The sequence below is a fragment of the Mastomys coucha genome, unplaced genomic scaffold, assembly GCF_008632895.1.
Source record: "Mastomys coucha isolate ucsf_1 unplaced genomic scaffold, UCSF_Mcou_1 pScaffold22, whole genome shotgun sequence".
NCBI classification, from domain to species: Eukaryota; Metazoa; Chordata; class Mammalia; order Rodentia; family Muridae; genus Mastomys; species Mastomys coucha.
Genome location: NW_022196905.1, coordinates 64,839,875 through 64,861,338, shown reverse-complemented (window position 1 = coordinate 64,861,338; position 21,464 = coordinate 64,839,875). Strand labels below are relative to the sequence as shown.

At 36.4% G+C, this 21,464-nt stretch overlaps 1 protein-coding gene across 3 annotated transcripts in view; it reads right to left on the bottom strand.

Annotated features, from left to right (window-relative positions):
* Window positions 1–21,464, bottom strand: part of Gabrb1 (gamma-aminobutyric acid type A receptor beta1 subunit) — a 432,240-nt gene that overhangs the window by 103,405 nt on the left and 307,371 nt on the right. For all 3 annotated transcript variants that reach the window (XM_031342595.1, XM_031342596.1, XM_031342594.1), the window contains exon 5: window positions 2,756–2,838. In XM_031342595.1, coding sequence (XP_031198455.1) covers window positions 2,756–2,838 — 83 coding nt within the window. The remainder of the gene's footprint in view (window positions 1–2,755; window positions 2,839–21,464) is intronic.

The window sequence follows — 21,464 nt, the reverse complement described above, 5'->3', positions numbered from 1 at the left end:
CCCAACCAAGGAAAACATTTCCCCAGCCTTAATGGGATAAATACTGAAATGTAGGCAATGTGTCCACTTGGTTGGTCACAGAAAAGTCTGAGCAGTGTCTATGTTATCACTCTTGTTTTTTTTTTTTTTAAAGATTGATTTATTTATTTATTTATTTATTTATTTATTTATTTATTTAATGTGAGTACACTGTAGCTGTCTTCAGACACACCAGAAGAGGGCATCTGATCCCATTACTGTGAGCTACCACGTGGTTGCTGGGAATTGAACTCAGGACCTCTAGGAGAGCAGTCTGTACTCTTAACTGCTGAGCCATCTCTCCAGCCCCTACTTTATCAATTCTTATAATCAGACATTAGACTCATTAAAGCTGAGCTATCGTCTAATACTTTATCAATTGAGGAGGAGCTATTTCATAAAATGACACATTTGTTTATGGAGAGTTAAAAACCATGAAGGGACAACCAGTTTGTTTTGTATTTAAAAAATGCACAAAGCAAGCACAAGTCAGCAAGTAAATATAGACTCCATAGTTTTGGCATTTTCTTCCTGCACAACATAATAGTTTTATTCTTAATATTTTACATTTCTTTACATCTGTTAGTCAATTGTTAAGATAAAAATATTTTAAATATCCTGTAGAGCTCTGCAGCGCGGAGCCTTCTGGATGACCATGTGCATGTGTCTTCGATGGAATCAATGGCTGCTCGGTTTGCTGACTCTACAAGAGACCCTTCCTTTCAGGTATAAATATTTGGCATTTGACCTAGGAGCCAAATTCTGCTTCAGTTTCTAGGATGGGTTCTGACCTTTAGCAGAGACAATATTGGGAAATCTAGACCCGTCCTGCCTGGGCTTAATACAGGGTTCCTGGCCTTGCTGCGAGTAGCTGTAATGCAGTCATGCAGCCTGCTTTCTTCCTTACCCGTGTATGGCAGAGGTCTGTGGGAGAGTAGAACTGGGTTTGTAAAAGTACCCGGGCTTCCCATCTTTGCCTTTGGTTAGTTTAGTTCTCTGCATGCTAGACACTCTAACTCTCAGATGTCGTCACAATAATTTTATCAGAGAGGTGTCATATGATTTTGTGCTGTTAATTTAACACATAGAAGGCAATGGGCCCATAGTCCTTGTTTAAGTTTTAGTTTCTACCATGTCCCTGACTCTATAGATCCTATGTAGGCAATATTTAACATCTGCCTTATTTATTATTTTGATCATTACATGGTATGATGAATGGGTTGAAATGATACATACTTTCCAGTTTAAATAAAGAAATATGATATCTTTAGAAAAATGTCAATCTACAAAGTAGAAAAACTCACTATGTATTGTAAAATATAGGAATTGTGGGAGAATGCTGGTAAATATTAATACAGAATCAATTCAAATACTTTGCAAAAATTCATTGCTCCATAGCGGAATGATGAATACCAAAGATCTTAAAATCTTTTAAGACAGTTTTAGATCACAATGTTTTTCAAAAGAAGCTAAAGTTCCAGAAAAATCACAAAGCCAGTGGACAGATAGTCAAAGGTGACTGGAAACCCATATCTGTCAGCAGGCCATTATCTATTCTGCTATTTCTACCCCAGTTTCAAAGGTAATGATTTGTTTGCTGAACAAAAGTTGTCTTTTATTTATAAACTATTATCAGTCATTAGTAAATGATCATGTTTATGTTTTCAATTTGGTCATTTTGGTGTGTAAACTGAGTCATCATTAACACTTTCATAAATAATGCCATTTAGTATTTACCATGTTCTTTATGATCTTTAGCATTAAAGTATTAATTGAAGAACATTTCTGAATTTTCTTATTCATCCCACTGGTAGTAGAATGATGGCTATGTCTAAACTTAGCACTATCTCTATGGAAACAGTTTTATTTCTATACAACGAGACTACAAAGTTGATGTAACTGTTTGATAGCACAGTAGAGAAACAATTCATTCTTTAATAATACTGTAAGGTCAGCTGGCAGTTTTTCATTTCCCTTTCCTCCTTGACATCTAGCTTTAGAAAGTATTTTAGACACCCAAAATGCATATCTGCTGATTTTTCACATTTGAGTAAGTGATAGTGTTAACTCCTGAATACCTTCGTGACTCTCAAGACCAGTAAATCACCTGTTTCTTCTTTTCACAATGAATGGGTTCAAATGTCTACAGGTTGAAGGTGGGAAACCAATGGCACAAGGGTGGCTTGTCAGGTTAGATTGAAGTGTTCTCATTATCAAGAAAACAATTAATGAAAACCAGCCTCATAATACAGACCAAAATCAATCCACAGCCACAGAAAACATTAACTCTTTGACCTAAAGCATAAGCCCATTGAAGTGCCATTTATGGTCATATATTTTTCACTAGTAAAACACATCATTAACCCAGTGCTCTCTCACAGTATTTTTCTAAAATACCATTTACAAATCCTTCATGTTAACATATGAGTAAATGTTTTCTTTTTTTTTTTTTCATCCAATGAAGCTTGGATACTAGAAGGTTATGAGAGAAAGAGAAGAAGGCATGAGTTTATAAATTTATGAATTAAAATAAGCATAGTTTCCTTAATTGGCCAAAGATATAATGTTGCTGAAATGACCCTTGAACCATTAATACTAGGGAAAATGTCACTGACTGTGAATTCCTTGAAAAGGTAGCAGCTAAAAATATCCCAGTGCCAACTAAGTCAGAAAAGGGTTGAATTTAATTAGGTGAAGTAAACATCCCTCTTTCTCATCCCCTTTGCAAGTAACTCACAACTTTCAATTTCCAGGGTGCAGTTTTGTTCATCCAGAGGGTATCTTCGAAGATCCATCATGCACGCTGCAGTGGTTGTGATCCTACAAGGTGAGAGAGGAGAAAGACATGATATAGGTGGGAACCCTTCATGGACACACAGAGACCCCCGCCCCTGACAAACAAGTGTAAATTAAACTTTTTAGGTGGTGAGATTTTATTTTTAAGCTTCCTAGCCCCTAAATCATGTTTACTAAATGGCTGAAAATTTAGAAGCTCCTAGGGGAGCACCATAAACATACAGCAGTAGAGTAGATAACCCAGATGAAGATAGAGGACTGGATAAATATCTAGAGAGCTGCAGCTTCAAGGAGAAGCAAAGTGTCAACATTGCAATGACTTGGAGTTTAAATTAGTAACCAAGATTTTAACCAAAGGAACCAGGACCATATGACTGCATGGGTGAATTTCCCAAACACTCAAAGAGAATTTTGTGCTAACTTTTCTTAGTCTCTTTCAAAAATCAGAAGAGCACACACTACATTTCTGTGTTGGCACACACATACTGTATGAGGCATATTCCTCAATTCCTAAACTAACGAAAGGCAATGGAGCAGAAAAGAAGACTTTAGGCCAGCTTTTCTCACAACTATTTAATTTAACCCCCTGTATTAGACCAAATCTAACAATTCATTAAAAGGATTAGATGGTGTAATACTGAGCATAACTATTCTAATGTGCAAATGTTTACAAAATAGTCAACTAGTAGAACCAAACACTAAGAAATATTATGAAGTCAATGAAAGAAAGGTCAAAGACAAGGTTAGTTAACATATTACACCATAGTAACAAAAGGAAACCCACACAATCATCTTAGCAAATGCAGAGAAATCATAGATTTCATAGATTAGCAGTCCTAACTTCAAAAAAGAAGGGAGTAACATTATATGTGTTGTAGATCCTATTGCCATATAGATAGACAGTGGTGAGGAGTCCTCCACAAAGAGTGATTGGAACTGGAATATGGATTATGCAAAAATATGGATAAAAGGAATATGAAAACTCAATAGTCTAGTTTATATAATACATCAACACAGAAATCTCCAAAAAGGAAATTAAGAGGACACTTCCATTTACTCAAGCAACAAGATGCATAGGGTTTGACTTAGCAACAGAGAAGAAAGACCTGTATGCTGAAAACTGTAAAACCTTCGTGAAGGAAAGCTGAAAAGACAAATAATTGGGGACCATGTTCCTCAGTCAGAATTAGTGTTCTCAAAATGAATGTCATAGTATTCTCTCAGATCAATGCTAATATCCTCCAAAATGCCAATGATATCATTATGAAAATTTTATTGCAGTAGGATATGCATGTCACTAAACTTACCTGTTTAGCCAATCACTTTTTAACTTTAAAATTCATATGGAACAACAAAAATGCTGGTAAATAACCAAAAAACATGAGCAAGAGTAGCACAATTGTGTCATACAGCAGTGCAATGATAATCATTCATGCTTCTTTGCAGTACATTTGACAGTCTTGCTTCTTTTTTATTTTTAAATATTAGCCAACAAGTGTTATATGCTACCTCTTTGTAGTTTTGATTTATTTTACTCTTAGAATTGCTGAGCACTTTTTCTCATGCCTGTTGTCTCTAACTTTTTTTTTTCAACTTAGAGCCTTTGTAAATTTTACAATAGAGATATTTATATTTTTGTTGGGATTGTTCTTTGTATATTTTGGGTATTAGCCATTTATGAAATACATAGATTGTAAGCATTTGCTCGAATTACAATTTGATTATTTCCCTTGATGTATAAACATTTTTAGTTTGTTTTAATCCCAACTGTTTGATTTTGCTTTTGTTGTCTGGAATTTTTGTTGTCTGGAATTTTTGTTGTCTGGATACAAAGTTATTATCAAGCTCAGTGCCAAGATTTCCCTCTGTGTCCTGTTGGTATTTCAATTTCTGTTTGATTCTTTGGCTGATTTTTGGTTGATTTTATGTGTTTTGAGCTAGGCTTTAAATTTGCTGGAACATTTTGGATGTGGATAAATAGTATTCAAAACAAAATTTGTTGAAGACCATCTTTTCTCTTTGTATGTTCTTGGTGCCTTTGTTGATGGTCAGCTGATTGTGGAAATGTTTTTCTATCTGGTATCTCTGGTCCTACTCACTTATGTGCTTGTTTTTAATGACACCCTTAGACTTTCTGTTTATTACATAATTGTATTGTAATTTGGTGTCAGAAAATGTGATCTATTGGGTTTGAATTCAACATCTATTGATTATGAGGCTAGCTTTGAGTTTTTCCACACACAATCTTTGTTATAGTGAGGTAAGTCTTTGTTGTGAACATGTATAGAATGTTTCCTGCATCTTTTGGGAAGATCATATAGGTTTTGTCCTTCATCCTGTTGATGGCTTATCCTACACTTTTCAACAACCCTCTTATTCTTGAAATAAGCCCTACTTGTTCCTGACGAAAAATTATTTTAGTGTGCTGTTGCATTTGCTAGTATTTTTATTATTTCCATTATTAATGTGATTAACTCATCATATCCAATAGTTACACGTCAAAGGCGTCATGATCAAGCTGTCAAAAACTTTGTAGCTTGGGCTGACTTTTGTCTTTATACTTGTTAATGGCTTGAGCTCGGGTTGGCTCAATAAGCTCCATTAGGCTTAGGGCCCTCATAAACCAATAAATCCACTACTTAGGACTATTGTGTGGATGAAAATATTTAACATGTATGTAATTTTTCTCAGACTTTTGTACTTAACAGATGTTCCTCATATAGAAGTTAATCTTTATATCCCTGTTATATGTCACACCACTTCTTATATTCACTCGAGTCCTGACAGTATATTATCAGTATCTGCTGAATTTGTGTATAGGAAGAAGCTTTGTGATGCATCAAAACCAACCTTCTCTTCCCATGCAACCCAATAGAACAGAAGCAATGAAACCAGCCTTTTAGTTCTTATAGAACCTCACAACCCCCACGGGGATTCTCAGGTTCATTTCCCAATCGCTGACACATTCACACTCGACAGGTTTTGTGTAAAGAGTGAGAAAACCCTGTCCTAGAGTCCAAGCTTACACCACACTTATAGGCTCCATCAGCCTTAGGTGTTGGAGGTAAATTCTAGGACCTTCAGTCTAGATATCCTACCTGGTCTTCCCTCATTGTTGGATTTTTTCACTTAGGCCGTTTTCCTGGAATGCAGCATCTGAGAGTAACAGAAATTCAAATGGCTACTCTGCTCTTTATAATCTTTTGATATCACTTTGGAATTTAAAAAACAAAACTTTCTTAAAGACACAGTCCTCTACAGAATGAAAGGATGATTTAAATAGCTCAAAAGACACAGATTTAACTCTAAGTTTCTTTTATGTTATAAATAAGTCTTAGTAGGTATGTGCTGGCTAGTGTTTTTGTTATTAGCAATAAAAAGTAAACGAGGAGAAATTAGTATTAACATGAAAAATTGTTTGCAAACAGAAGAAGAGGTAATTGTTTTAGTGAGGGAACGTCTCTTCTGCAGTAGTCCAAACCAGAGTTTTTATACCAGTAAATAATAAGCCATACTTACGAAGAAAACCTTTTGTTATTATACATTCATTTGTATGGAAATGATATAATTTATTTTATTAATCTTTCACTGAGAGGTATTTATGTTGTTTCCTACTGCTTAATTTTATAGATGAAGATGTTCTGGATTTATTATAATAAAATATTCAATATACACACGTGTATGCTACATATAGTACAAAAGCATGATATGTATATATTATATAGTGTATAATCAGTTATTATAATATAAAACATAGGTATGTATACCAACATCCAACATTATATGTTTTTACATATCTGTACATATACACACATGTGGTATGGAAACCACACACAGGTATGTTTCCCTTAACACCAGGGCACATTCTGAGAGCTTCATTACTTGTGATGAATGAATATTATAGACTGTTGTTGCACAAAGCTGGTGGTATAGATGGTATAGGTGTTATAGGTTTATCACTTGGGCTAGCCCCATTGTAGTTAGAGAGTGAGAAACACAAAATATGTGAAACTTAGAGGATCATAACAGTACATTTTGTTTTACAGTAGGCTTACATTTATGAGTTAAAGGAGGACCTTCTAAATTAATGATGGGTAGCATTTTAGATGTACAGTCACTTTATGACTGCCAGCAGAGTAGGTGTGTTTATTACCTGTACTTCTGTAAACAATTGTAAAGCTCACTGTGATGGTGGGTTGTAGGTAAACATACTGTTACTACCAGGAAATAGGAGGTTTCCATCTCATTATAATATTAGGGGACCACCATAACATGCGGAGGTAACTACTGATCAAAGCTTTGTTGTGGCACATAATTTATACAAACTGTACATACATACATATAACTGCACATACTGTACCGTACATACATATAACATATGGATCCTCTGAAAAAATGTAATACTATAAGCAACCTCAATATATAAAGTCCAAATGAAAACTATATTGTATTCATATAAAAATCACTTCCTATGCACAGACGTTGGATCTGTTTTACTTTAAATAAAGTTGCACAATAAGTACTAAAACACTTGTCAAAATTGCTCCATCTACTGTATTCTTAGACAACTACTTAGGAATAAAAAATTGTGAAGATGTAAACATGCACTGGGAATTTGCCATATTTTCCCCACACCCCATAACTCAGAAATGATGCCTTCTTTTTCCCAGGTAGGATTTTATCCCACCAAGGACATTTGGCAATGTCTTAAGACGTTTTTGATTTTTGTTGTTTGGACTGGAATTTCATACTAGATTCAAGTTTAGCCGAAGCCAGTGTTTCTGCTAAGCATCTCATAGTGACAGGACAGCTTTCCAGAACAGCAAAAGTGTCACCTGTTCAAAAATACCACTGTTGAGGTCAAGCATCTCTGTGACAGAGTGCTTCTGAACATTTCTCCATTGACGAAACTTTTAATAACGTGAAATCTTGTAGGAAACTTCAGTCTGTGCAGTATATGTGAAAAACCATAGTTGTTCGTATTAAATCACCTGGTAAGCTTTCATGTAGTATATTTTTAAAAGAGAACACATATTGAAAGCAAGGATAATGTATGATAAGGATTTGTGTCCTGAATCTCTCTTATACCCTTTTGTTGTCAAATTTTAAAATTATTTTATTTTTAGAAGTGGTAATATGATTGCATCTCTTCCCCTCCCATTTCCTCCCTCCTGTCCCTCCCATATACCTCTTCTTGCTTTCTTTCAAATCCATGGCTCCTTTATTCATTAATTGTTGCTGCATACATGGATATATATGTATATGTGTTCCTATGTACATAAATGCCACCTGCTCAGTGTATATTATGTTGTATTGTATTTTCAGGGCTGATGATGAAAACTCCAAATTTTGCAAAGAGTTACTGAATTGACTCTATATGTTATGATTAATTCATTCATCAATACTTGTCGGAAGACATAAATTGATTTCACCACCACATATTATACTAAGGCTTGACCTAGACTCTGATTTGTGCTCTTATTGCTTGGGTCCCTGGCTGCTCCTCCTCACATATCCCACTGTGATGTAAAAAAAAATGGTTAATAAGTTCGGCAAGGGAAGCAACCCATGAACATGCAAGAAAGGTAGCTCCTGGACCTCCCTGACGTAAAGCCACCTCCCATCGTCTATTTCTCAAGCTCCCTGAAGGATTTCACGAGCCCAACTTGGACTAGGTGGAGAACGTCTCAAAATTATTTAATAGGAGTTGGAGGAAAGCCACTAATATGGTCCACAGATACTCATCAGGGTCTTTGCAAAGAGAGAGAATAATGGAATTCAACAGGGATCTGATACAAGGAGGTGCTCACATAATCTAGGCTTTAGTCTGGAGAAACATATACAGTGGGAAGTTGGACTTTGATGCTAAGAATTTGGCATTTCTAGATATAATACTCAGGGCATGAGCAATTGGCACAGGGATAAAAATTACTCAGCAAAAATCCACAAGGCCATCAACAAAAAGAGAGATGTCCTCAGGGAGAACTATTTGGCTCTTGTGTCTTTGGGTGAGAAGCACCAGTGAACATCTCTAAGAATGATTGCTCTCTATGTCTCCATTTCTCTTTCTCGTCTAATAGGATGGCTGGAAGCAGTGAACCACCACTACAATTAATTCGCACCCTTCTGGCAATGTACTCACTCTGAATGATGCAAGATGATCATATGAACATTTCATGGAATTAAAGGTATCAACGATCACAGAACTGGATTGATTAAGGGCTTCAAAGTTTTATTGTTTCTTTTAAAAATTCTGTTTCTAGTGTTCTGCACTGAAGGTATTCATCCTCTTTGTGTGCAGAAATACTATCATTGGCAGACAGGGAATCAAAGAACAATAGGGAAAGCCAGCTACAGGCAATAGCATTAACTAGCCATTCTTCTAAAGACAAATTTCCCAGAGGTGGCTTCATGATAGCAGAGCATTCATCTGTTCTTTCAAAGACATTTAGAACAGCTTACATTATAATCTAATTTATTGACATTTTGAAGGTTAGGTCAGAAATGGCAGTGGGCTGTTAAAACTGTGGTCCCAGGGCAGGGATACTGCTGCCGTAGTTTCTATTCATTAAGGTTTAAGCTGCACAGCCATCAACCTTAGGCACCACTGGGACTGTAAATCATCTCCAGTGTCTGAGACTGGCATGGTTCTCAATGCTGACAAAACTCTATCCAGGAAGTGTCAGCCCATAAACAGCTTCATGGGTACACATGACTGTAAGGTTGTTTGGGAGGAGTAGTGATACGGTTGCTATGCTGTTAGGACAAATTTTCATGTTGTAAAAGTATTAATGGGACTGTCTCCAGGAAGTGTTATCTAACAAGCCAGTTGTTCTTGACTAAGCCAGTTCACTGAAAGCAGACCTTTTGTGTTTCCACACTGGAGTTGAAGAAACCATACAGGTCCTTTGGGCAGCTTTGGCACCCTGGGGGAAGATATTAAACTCACACAGACAGGAGACTGCTAGTTTAACCCACTGTTACTTCTTAGACCTATAGAGTCAGTGTGGTTTAGGTAATATATGCCGAGGCTAGGATGTGGCAAGCACTGTACTGAGTATTATAGACTGTTGTTTTCTTTTTTTTTCCATTGCTACCATGAAAAATAGCCATTTAGTTAGTGGCTGAGAACAATACAGATGTACTTAAGTTCTGGAGGTCAGACATCATGAAATCAGGGCTGATGGAATGGCTCGTTTGTTAAGAGTACTTCCTGTGCAAGCCTGAAATCCGAGTTTGATTCCTCATGATGGAAGAAGAGAATCTACTCCCCTAATTTGTCCTCTGATGCCCACACATGTACTGTGGTACTGGTTTTCCTGCCTACACCACACACACACACACACACACACACACACACACACACACACACACACACACACACACGCACACCGTCCCTTCCAAACACATACAAACAACATATGAAGGTAATACATTTTCATTTTTTTTTGCAGTCACCAGTTGTCCACTCCCACAAACAAGTTCTATGTTACTTTTGCCTTAGCACATCTTGCAGGCATGACAAATTGTTAGGTGGAAGGTTTTGTGGCTGGGTTGATGTCCCACCACTGAAAGTCTTGTCTGGTTCCAGAAGATGGCCAGTTAAGGTTATCTCCCAATACTAGAAGCCTTCACTAAGATCACCCTCATAGATTCCAGGGATTTCCCCTGAATTAGATTTCCACATAAGTTTAAAAAGCAGTCCTGAAATCAGAGCACGACTGTCCTAGAGTCCATAAGGGAGAATCAATTTCCTCGTCCTTTCCATCTTCCAGAGGCCCTATGCATTCCTTGGCTCATGCAACTTTTCTTCCACCTTCAATGCAAATTACCTCCAACTCCTCTCTCTCATGTCTCCTCAATCGCTCATATTCTGCTTTACTCTTTAAGGACCCTCCCCATGCTTCCATTCGGTCCATTTGTAAAGTCTCCTTCATTGTATGAGGTAATATACTCTCGGGCATAGAGAATTCCATGACATCTCAGGGAAAAGCAATGTTCGTCAGAACATTGTACCACAGGTGAATGACTTAGTTCTCTACTTACATTTGTCTCTACTAACATGGTTGGTATCACCAATATCAAAACTAAGGAAACTGACACCCGATCAGATGTAGAAATGCTCCAAGCTCAGGGTCTGTAAGTGGTCTTATGGATATTCAGATTTAGACAAGCTAGCCTCTCCAGATGTTTTATTTAGCCTAGATGAGTCTAAGGAGAGAGCATTTGGAGCAGTAAAATTTCTGCCATAGCAGGGAAATATACTTAAAATCTGAAGTTTATCATAATTTTAGCATTCACCTAAGCAGCAGTAATTAGGGGTATTTTCTGTCTGACTAATATCAAAGGTAAGAGCACCTACTAGGAGTCTGGAATATGGTAAGTATGGGTGCAGCAGTTAAAAACACCCAACCATACATTTATGCTGACGTTAATTTTAGTTTTGCTTCAAAACACTCTTAGTGTTTTGGTGGGGTCTTGGACAAAGAAGCAGTTGAAAGGAGACATAACCACATATTTAATGACAGGCAAGGCTCTTTTATTGGGATGGTGACCCTAGCTAAACTCTAAGACAGTACTATCTAGAGGTGACCAGTGTATTCACTTGATAAGAGGAGTGTTAGGCTTCTCATGATATTCCTACAGTGGGTTAACATTTGGTACTTGTTCATGGGTCATGGCACAATTTTGAAAGATGTTTTTCTTCCCGTGCATAAGCCTCTTGGCCTTGCCTGGTGGGCAATATGTGGTTAGTTCATTTTGACAATTGATGATTTATAGTTGATCTATATCCAGAACCTGACAAGACTGAAGGACTTTCAGTGCTGGAATTGATGGGAAATACAAGGGCAGAGTAGAACACATACATATTTGGTCCTGTGGGCAATGGCCCAAACTAATCTTGTATTATAATTTTGGGCAACCATTTCTGAAATGATTGCCAACTATATGCAGAATTGAGTACAGTATGACTCAAAGATTGAGGTGACAAAGAAGCCAGGTGCAATATGAAGGGAGAAACGACAGCCTTTTATTTTGTGTATGATTGTGTGTGTGTGTGTTTGTGCATGAGTGTGTGTTTGTGTATATATGTGGGTAAATGCTTATGTATATAAATTTGTGTGGATGCACATGTAGTTGGTCTGTGTGTATGTAGGCATGTATGTATTGAATCCAGAAATCAACCTAGGGTGTTATTTCTCAGATATTGTTTACCTTTCTTCATATGAGACAAGGCCTTTCATCTGGCCTGGTACTTACACCATGGGCAAGATGGCTGGCTGACAGCTTGGCAGAAACCCCCAGAGACCCACTTAATCTCAATTTCCTTCATGCTTGCATTATAAGCACACATAGTCATGCTAGAGTTTTTTGAATTTTGGGGACCAAACTCAGGTTCTCACACTTGGATAGTAAGCACTTCAATGACTGAACTATCTCCCTACCTTTTAGTATCCTATTTTAATTATCCATCAGATATCTATATGCTCTAGTAAAAAATGGATGGGTCTTCTGCTTTTGTTTTTATTTTTGTTTTTGGTAAACACAACCTTCAAGGTTTCTGCAAAGTAACCTCAACAACTGTAATTGTAATGCATGTGTTACAGGTATTTCGTCTAGCAAGCTCCTAGGTAACTGATGAATATATTTCTTAGGTGTGCTAATTAGTGATTTTTAACTCAACTAAGAAAAAGTGAACTTAGTGGTTCTGCTTATGCTTTTCTTCAGTGATAATTCTTTCTTAGCTTTGTCATTTGCGTCCTCATCTTGAGCCTCATCAGTTTTCGCTGGGCTTAGAAGGAAGTACCTCCTATGTGTACAAACACTCTGGTCTGCACTCTTCTTGAGCCTCATCAGTTTTCACTGGGCTTAGAAGGAAGTACCTCCTATGTGTACAAACACTCTGGTCTGCACTCCATTTTTTTATGTCAAAGAATGCACGCTTTCAATGGGTCCAGCTTAAGGGTTCAGTTGCTTACTTATTTTCTTTCTAAAAGTGGTTCCTGTCTTATATATACATATGTATATGTATATAAATAAAATTATGTATAACATATATATATATACATATAATTTACTAGTTTTATTCTTAGTTTGTTTATTCTTCAGTTTCTTTTCATATTAAAATTTTATATGTGATTATATTATTTCCTCTTCCTTAACTCCTCCTAGTTTCTCCTTACTTCCTTACTCATTGAACTTCATGCTTTCTTGTTCTCTTTCTTTCTCAAAAAATGCAACATAAAACAAAAACCAAAAAAATTAAAGATGAAAAAAAGCAAAATAATTAAAATAAATGAGATAATAAATAATAAAACAGTAAAACAAAACTAATGAAACAAAACAAAACAAAAAGCAGAAACAAAACAAAACAACCAAAATATCACGTGAAGTCTCTTTTCTGTCGGCAAAGTACTCCTGGGTATGGAAATATACCCAGTGACACTCCATTGAAGAAAACTAATTTTCTCTTTCCTAACAGGTATTTATTTCAAATAGCTTCTTGGCTAGTGGTGGGAAAGGGATTTTGTCTATTTTGAACTCAAACAGGTCTTGTGTGCTGTAACAGTGTCTGTAAGTTCATATGTGCACCCTACTGTTGTCCTGGAAGAAACTATTTTCCTCGAGTCATCTATCACCTTCAACTCCTTCATTATTTTTGCCCCCTCTTCCATATAGGCTCCTGAGTACTGAGGGAGGGGATTTGAGAAACACATTCCATTTAGTACTGACTGCTTAAAAGTTTCTCACTCTCTGCCACAGTGTCCAGTTGTCAGCCTCTGTGTTAAGTACCATCTACTTCAGGAAGAAGCCTCTCTGATGAGGGTTGAGTAAGACACTGATCTGACAACACTATGTCACTAGAGTCATTTAGTAGCTAAGCTCCTTTGTAGAATAGTAGTAGTAGGTTTTCTTCTGGAGCTTATGCAAGGCTTTTTTCTAGTCTCATGCTTTGGCCACTTTAGCAGTGTCAGGTATGGGTTCTATCTCTTAAAATGGATCTTAGATCCAGGCAAAAAGTGGTTGGTTACTCCCAATAATGTTTGTGCCACGAGTATACCTTGTAGACATTTCTCTGTTCAGGGTTTATATCTGGGTGATTGAGATGATTACTTTCCTCCAGTAGGGTTCAGCACACCTTCTAGAACCGTGACCACAAGTCAGTAGGGGTAAGCCTTCTGGTTGGGCATAGGCTCAGTTTCGCTATGTTCAATAGTAGAAGTATGTGTCGTTCTGAGTGGAAGAGCCCTGCCATCAGGTGTGGAGAACAACCAATAGCCTTGGCAATATCCTGAGGTGTGTGTGTGTGTGTGTGTGTGTGTGTGTGTGTGTGTGTGTGTGTGTGTGTGGTGTCTATGGGACACTTTCTTTTTTTTCTTTTTTTCCGAGACAAGGTTTCTTTGTATAGCCATAGATGTCCTGGAACTCACTCTATAGGCCAGGCTGGCCTTGAACTCAGAAATCTGCCTACCTCTGCCTCCTAAGTGCTGGGATTAAAGGCATGTGCCACCACTGCCCAGCTTCTATGGGACTCTTGTAGCTAATAATTCAACAAGATTTTACTTGATGATATAGTATGTCTAGTTGTGGCATTCTTTCCCTTATTAGATATGTACATTTCAGAAAACTTTTACTAAATCTCTATATGGCTTTTCAAAAACCTTCCACAGTCTATTCATTGCCTTGCCCTCTACTCCACCTCCTATAGTAGTGTCCCTTTTATCTCTTTATAACACTATGTTCTATTTCCTCCTTTTTGGAAGATGCTGTGCCCCTCCACTAATTCTACTTTCTCTCCCTTGGGATATCCTCTCCTCCCAATCCTGTCCCTTCCTAGCTACCTAATCCCTCTGGTTATTCTGTTTGAAATACACATATATAAAGCTTAAGGGATAACATCTGCATTTGAGAGAAAACATGTGATATTTGTCTATTTGGGTCTGCATTACTTTACTTAGGATGAGTGTTTCTAGCTCCATCCATATATGTGAATAATATTCCATCATGTAAATGTACCAGATTTTCATTATGTTTTATCAGTTAATGAACACTTTGGATGTTTGTAATTCCTGGTTATTATGAATAGGGCAGCAACAGACATGAATAAGCAAGCACTTTTATAGTAAGATGTAGTCCTTTAGATATATTTACAAGAGTGGTGTAACTAGATCTTGTAGACCATTTTCAGCATTTTGAGTAATCTTGACACTGATTTCCACAGCGGGTGTACCAGTTAATAACCTGAGGCCTTTGATGGTGGGATATACTTCTTGGATGCATCTGAAAGATGGATATTGTTTTCTATTCCAACCTTTAGTCTGTGTCTTTTTATTGGGGAAATTGAAACCATCAATAACATTGAGAGTCATGAATGAGAACTCCTTATTGATACCTGTTATTTTGTTGTTGTGGTGTAGGTTTTCCCCAAGTCTTTTAATTTTCTGTTATGGAATTATTTATTCCTTGTGTCCTCTTTACTATATTGTTAAACTTCTCTTCAGACTGGAGATTTCCTTCACGTGCCTTTAGTGCAGCTATGTAGTGGACAGAAATTGCTTATGTTGTTTTTTAGTGTGAAATGTTTTTCTTTCTCTGTAGATTGTGATTGATAGTTTTGCTATGTATAGTAGTCTAGGTTTGTTTCTGCAGACTTTATTTGTAAAATATCCATCCAGTTGTTTTGGCTCAGAGTCTTCATTGAAACATTCAGTGTTTTCTTAGTGGTCCTATCTTTACATGTGACATGGTCTTTTTCTTTAACAGTTTTTATTATTGTTTATTTGTTCTGTACATTTGGTGTTTTGATTATTATGTGTTGTGGGAAGTATATTTTCTGGTCCTGTCTATTTAGTGTTTTGTATGCCTCTTGTGCTCTTTCTTTCAAGTGAGTCATTTTTCTTCTATAATTTTTATCAAAAACATACCTGTACCTTTGACCTGGATTTCTTCTCATTCATCTATCCTTATTATTAATATATTTGGTCTTTCATAATGTCCCAATTTTTCAGGATGTTTTATGCTCTGATTTTTAAATTTAGTATTTTCTTTGACTGAACTGTCAATTATTTCTGCTTTGTCTTTAAGACCCATAATTCTCTTTTCTAAGTCTTTTGATCAGTTGGTGAGGCTTATATCTTAGGTTTTCATTTTGACAATCTTAGTTTTTCAATTCCAGTTTAAGTTGGTTTTTCTTTAGAGATTCTATATCTTTGTTAAGTTCTACTTTCATGTCTTGAATTATTTTTCTTATTTCATCCAACTTCTTGTGTTTTCACAGTCTTTATTTAGACTATTAATATATTCTTTAAGATCATTAAACCATTCATAATTTGTATTTTGAAGTTCTTGCCTTGTACTTCAGCTAAATTCTTTTTTTCTATTACAATATTATAATAGAATTGCTGGCTTCTGAAAATGATATTGTCATGATTGTATATGTGTGTGGTTTTACTCTGGCATCTAGGCATATAGAGTTACAGTGTTTGAAGTGATTCCTGGTGTAGACATCTGTTCTTGATTTGTTGGCTCTGTGTTCTGTTGTTTGGTTGTTTGACCCCCTCTAGATCCTAGAAAAGAAGGGCAGCAATGGGCTCTGAAAAATCCAGCCAAATATGGCTCTTGTAGGGTACCTGGTAGAGAGTAGCTCTGCGAGTCCACAAGAAGTGACAAAGAAAGAGATGATATTGAAAGAATGGCTGAAAGGGGTGATAGGTAAAATTTAGAGAGACCTTGGCCCCTGGGTCCATACCTAGAGGCAGAATTTCAAGGAAATAAAGATGGGATGGGAGGAGGGGTTAAGGTGGGTGAGTATCAGCAGGTCAAAGAGTAAATCTGTACCAACCAAAATGTAGACTTTGGAGGAGCTAATATCTATTTTTAAATGATAAAGTAACCAATTCCAGATGCAGATGTTTACAGAATAATATTGTGATGAGTTCAGTGTGTAATAATTAAATCAAGCTAATTAACATATCTGTCACCTCAAATGCTTATCTTTTATTTATGTATTTTTCTGGTGAGAGCACTTGGCATTTATTTTCTCATTGCTATTGAAAAGGCACAACACACTATTATTTACTATTACCAAGAAAAAGAAACAATCCAATATTTCTTATAAAAACCAATATTTCTTAGCCACACAGTCATGAGTAAATGCAACAAAATGAGAGGTACCACAGTTCTTGATTTCAGATTGTGCTACAAGGTACAGGTAATTAAACAGCATCTTACTATAACATAACCAGACCTGCAAACTAGTACAAAAGAATAAGCATTCTAGAACTGAAATCTTTTGTGTAGAGTCAGTTGATTCTGACAGAGGACTGAGAATATAATCTTCAAAGGGTGGCCTCTTCAAAGATGGTGCTAGGGAGTCTGTATATCCATAACCAGAATAATGAAATTGGGTCTTTATCTCAAACCATTAGTTTTTAACTTCTTGATCCCAGGCTACTTGTCTCCCTCTGTGTTGTAGACTTGGTGTTGAATGCTAATGACTCCTCTCTGTGCAATCCCAGGCAGTCATTTTCAGACAATTATCTATATTCCAAATGTTGTTTAAATGGGATCATTATTATTCAATTCTGTTGGACCAGAGTGATTCATGGACCATTTTGCAAATATGAAAAGCAGTTCACAAATCAGTATGGGGGTGGGGTGTGCCAAGAAATACTGATAGAGCAACAGAGATCAAATAGACTCCTGGTAAGGGCACAGAGCCAGCTGTGATCCTGTGTTATCGTGGGTTTCTGACCCAATTTTCCCCAAATCATATCGCTATAATCATATAGCTTTGGACTCTATATTTTCTATAATGTTTAATATTAACTTTTAACCACTTTGCTAAATTATGCCTCAGGAAACAGGAACAATAAAATCTGCCTCCTCCCAACCAGAACACCTTCTTACCATTTCAGTTCATAAATGTCTGTCCTGGATATATTATGAGTAAATAGCACAGTAGAATGCTGTCACTATTGGAGAGGGACCTAGATATTGAAGTAAAAGTGACAATAAATTTTAAAGAAAATGTTAACTTCAAGGGATGCTTGAATTAAAGGCGCAAAATTAAGAGGCAGGACAAATAACTGAGTCTTTCTTCAGAGCTGTTAGTGTAGGGCTTATGTGTAAAACTGCTATACTGCCTTGTACTGTTTTTTTTTTCCCTCCCCAAACCAAGGCCTGACGTGTTTGCTAAGAAGTGATCAGTCATCCTAAAATAGTACTCTCTAGGGAAGGAGATATGATGCAGGAGTCACCAAGCATTTAAGATAGTGCCTTATCTAGACAGAGCTGTTTTATAGAGGGAGAAAACAGAGCAAAAATAAACACAGGAAGGAAAGCACACACTTGAAAAGTTCCCCCAACTATGAAAAAGAGCAGCCTTGGCACATTAGTACTTTCCATTAATTAAGCAATAATGAAAGAAATCCTGAAATTAGGTGATGGCATAACATGTATCAGTGCAGGGGTAAATTTCCACCCATTTTGCCCTCCTATTTATGGGGATTTTATACATTCAGGAACATGATTTAAGAGTATCTGTTCTTTCCTTTGAGTTCTAGTATCATAAACATTTTCATCACGATGTCAGGACCACTATGTTTGGAATAGGGCACAATGTATGTTATGTTACACATTTAATTATCTTTCACATTTACCAGTTTAAAAGATGGATAGATGGCATTTTGATGACATATTTCCATACCACTGAAACTCATAAATAAGATGATCATCTAATGATATGGAAGCTTTGTTGTCTGCTAGATTATCCTTCCTCTGCCTCTTGTGTGAATCTTCTGTCCTCCTCCCTCTCATGTGGTCCCCATCCCACTTTCACATCTCTTTGCTTTGTTCTTGTTAAATACAAGTTGTTATGATGGGAGCATTATGGGAGCTGCAAAATAAAATTAGTTTTTTTTTTAAAGATTTATTTATTTATTTATTAGATGTAAGTACACTGTAGCTGTCTTCAGATGCACCAGTCGAGGGCGTCAGATCTCATTATGGGTGGTCGTGAGCCACCATGTGGTTGCTGGGATTTGAACTCATGACCTTCCGAAGAGCAGTCGGTGATCTTCCCCGCTGAGCCATCTCACCAGCCCAAAATTAGTTTTTTTTTAAATTAACTTTTATAAAGCCAATGTTAATTAGGTAAATTCTGAAAGGGTTCGATATCATTAAGTACTATTTTGAAATTAGAGGTTATATTCTTTTCTACACTGTAGAAATTATAAATTAAACAAAGACTATTTACTACCACCAAATTAATGTGTGATAACAATGGATGTTTATATCCCTATGGGGGATTTAGACATTATACAATGGTGAAGAGAAAATGAATGGGTGCTCTTGCTGTGGCAAGCATTTTGACAAAAGTTGTGTTTTGACCTGGTCATTTTACTTATAGCTACTTGCTCATCAGCATACAAAGAATTAAGAACTATTTTCTATCTTTTTAAAATTGTGTGTGCATGTGCTATGTGTGTTTGTGTACATGCATGTTGGGTATGTTTGTGTTGTATATGCGTTTGTGTGTGTGTATGTGTATGTGTTTGTGACTATGGTAACTATACATTTGTTATGGAATTCTGAAGAAGGTGTTGTCTCTCTCTTGGAACTGGAGTTGTGAGTGGTCATTCCTCCACCCAAGGTGAGTGATAAGAAATGAACACATGTCCTCTGAGGAAACTGTAAGTCCTCTTAACTGCTGAGTTCCCTCTGCAGCCCCCAATGATGTTCCTAATGTAATAACAATTGGTAAACTTCTGCTACCTACAATAAATGGTTACACAACTTTGTGTAGAAAAGCAAACAAGACCCCAAAGTAGAAAGGATGATTGTAGAGAGCAACATTTATGGAAATTTTGTAAAAATAAACCACTATCATAAATGCCCTAAGAAACCACAGGTAGTAAAATAAAACTTGCTGAAATATAAAACTGGGGAGGGAGGGAGGAGGAGGGAGAAGAGATGGGTTGATACAAATGAAGATGGAGTTGTAATGATCTCTGAGTTCTTCCTCCTTTTCTGTAATCATTCATTCTTTTTCCCATCCCGCACCATCCTTTTTACCCTCCCTCCAGCTTACCTTTTCTTTTCTATTCTCTATTATTTCTCTACTCCCTTTTCACCCTGATCATCTTCCCAGCCATTGTTCCTTCAAAGAAAATGAAAGCAAATAGAGGCACATGCTAATGCATTTCAATATCTTTAATACACTCAAATTTGATGTCCTCATACTAAGAGAAAAATCCTTGAATAATCCTTACTTTCAGCTTCATTTTGAACTGGGCAGGGCTGCCTTTCTGGTTTCTATCCTAGAATAGCTATAATAAATGGAAACCAAACTTTACCTCTCTCTTACATAGATTTACACTAGTTGGCATTTAATAATGATAATGATACTAATATTCTGGGAATATATTGTTAGTCAAAACTTCTATTCCCTTAATTGGGCACTGGTGTTTGACATGGACATGCCTTCTCTCATATTTTTCATCACAGTTTGCAATTACACATGCCTTTGACTATTTGTTTCATGGTGTGACGGTTGCTTGAATAGATGGCAACAAATAAAAAGTCATTTACCAATGTCTGCCCAGTGTCTGCCTTAAAATGGATGTGTAGGCGTAATAGAATTAACAGGAAATACTGAAATCATGATTAGGAAATACTGAAATCATGATTTCTCAGAAGACACAAACAGACCAATGTGCTGTCTGAATTTAAAAATTATGCCAACGTGGTTTGGAAAACAAATTTATAGTAAAGATCCATGTTTGTCACTCTGATTAAATTTCTTACTAAAAATCGTATTGAGTGTACTGGTTAAATAAACAAACACAGATTACTGGCATTTGGATAATTTCCATGGCCAAGAATTTGCTTGAATCAAGCTTATATTAATGTCATCATAAGAACTCCAATCAATGTAAATTTATATAAGATGCAACACTGAGGTGAATTAGCCAAAACATTTGTGAGTATAACAAACTGTCCAACTAATACATATTTATATTTTAATTATAATTTTAACTATAAAATTATAGTTAAATAATATAGTTAAAAGTATAGTTAAATATGTAAACATGCTACATCAACTTACTATGAATTAAATATCAATAATATGATAAATGAAGGATTTAAAATAATTAGAAATTATGACTCATATAAATGGAAAATATTTCTGAAGGGAGTAAGCATGAATAATGTCCTCTTTTTAAGTCATTTTCTTAACTTTACAGTCAAATTTTCTACAAGTAAATTATTTCCTTTTGTAAAGAAAAGTAAATGCTACATCTACTACTGCAGTTAGAAGAAGCTTGTGTGACAAGGAGCCATGGTGGGCACCTTCTACGCCTGCATTCCTCTCTGTGGGCCATTACTGTTGGGTCAATAAGAAAAACTGTGTATAGCCAGAGGGGCAAAATCCATGGCCAGGAGCTGTGCTTCTGTGATGGACCTTACTCTGCCTTGAAGGTCCAAATCTAGTTTCACCAGTCTGTCTGTCTGTCTGTCTTCTGTCTGTCTATCCATCCATTTATTTTTCTATCTATCCATCTATTTATTTTTCTTTCCATTTATTTTTCTATCTATCTATCTATCTATCTATCTATCTATCTATCTATCCATCCATCCATCCATCC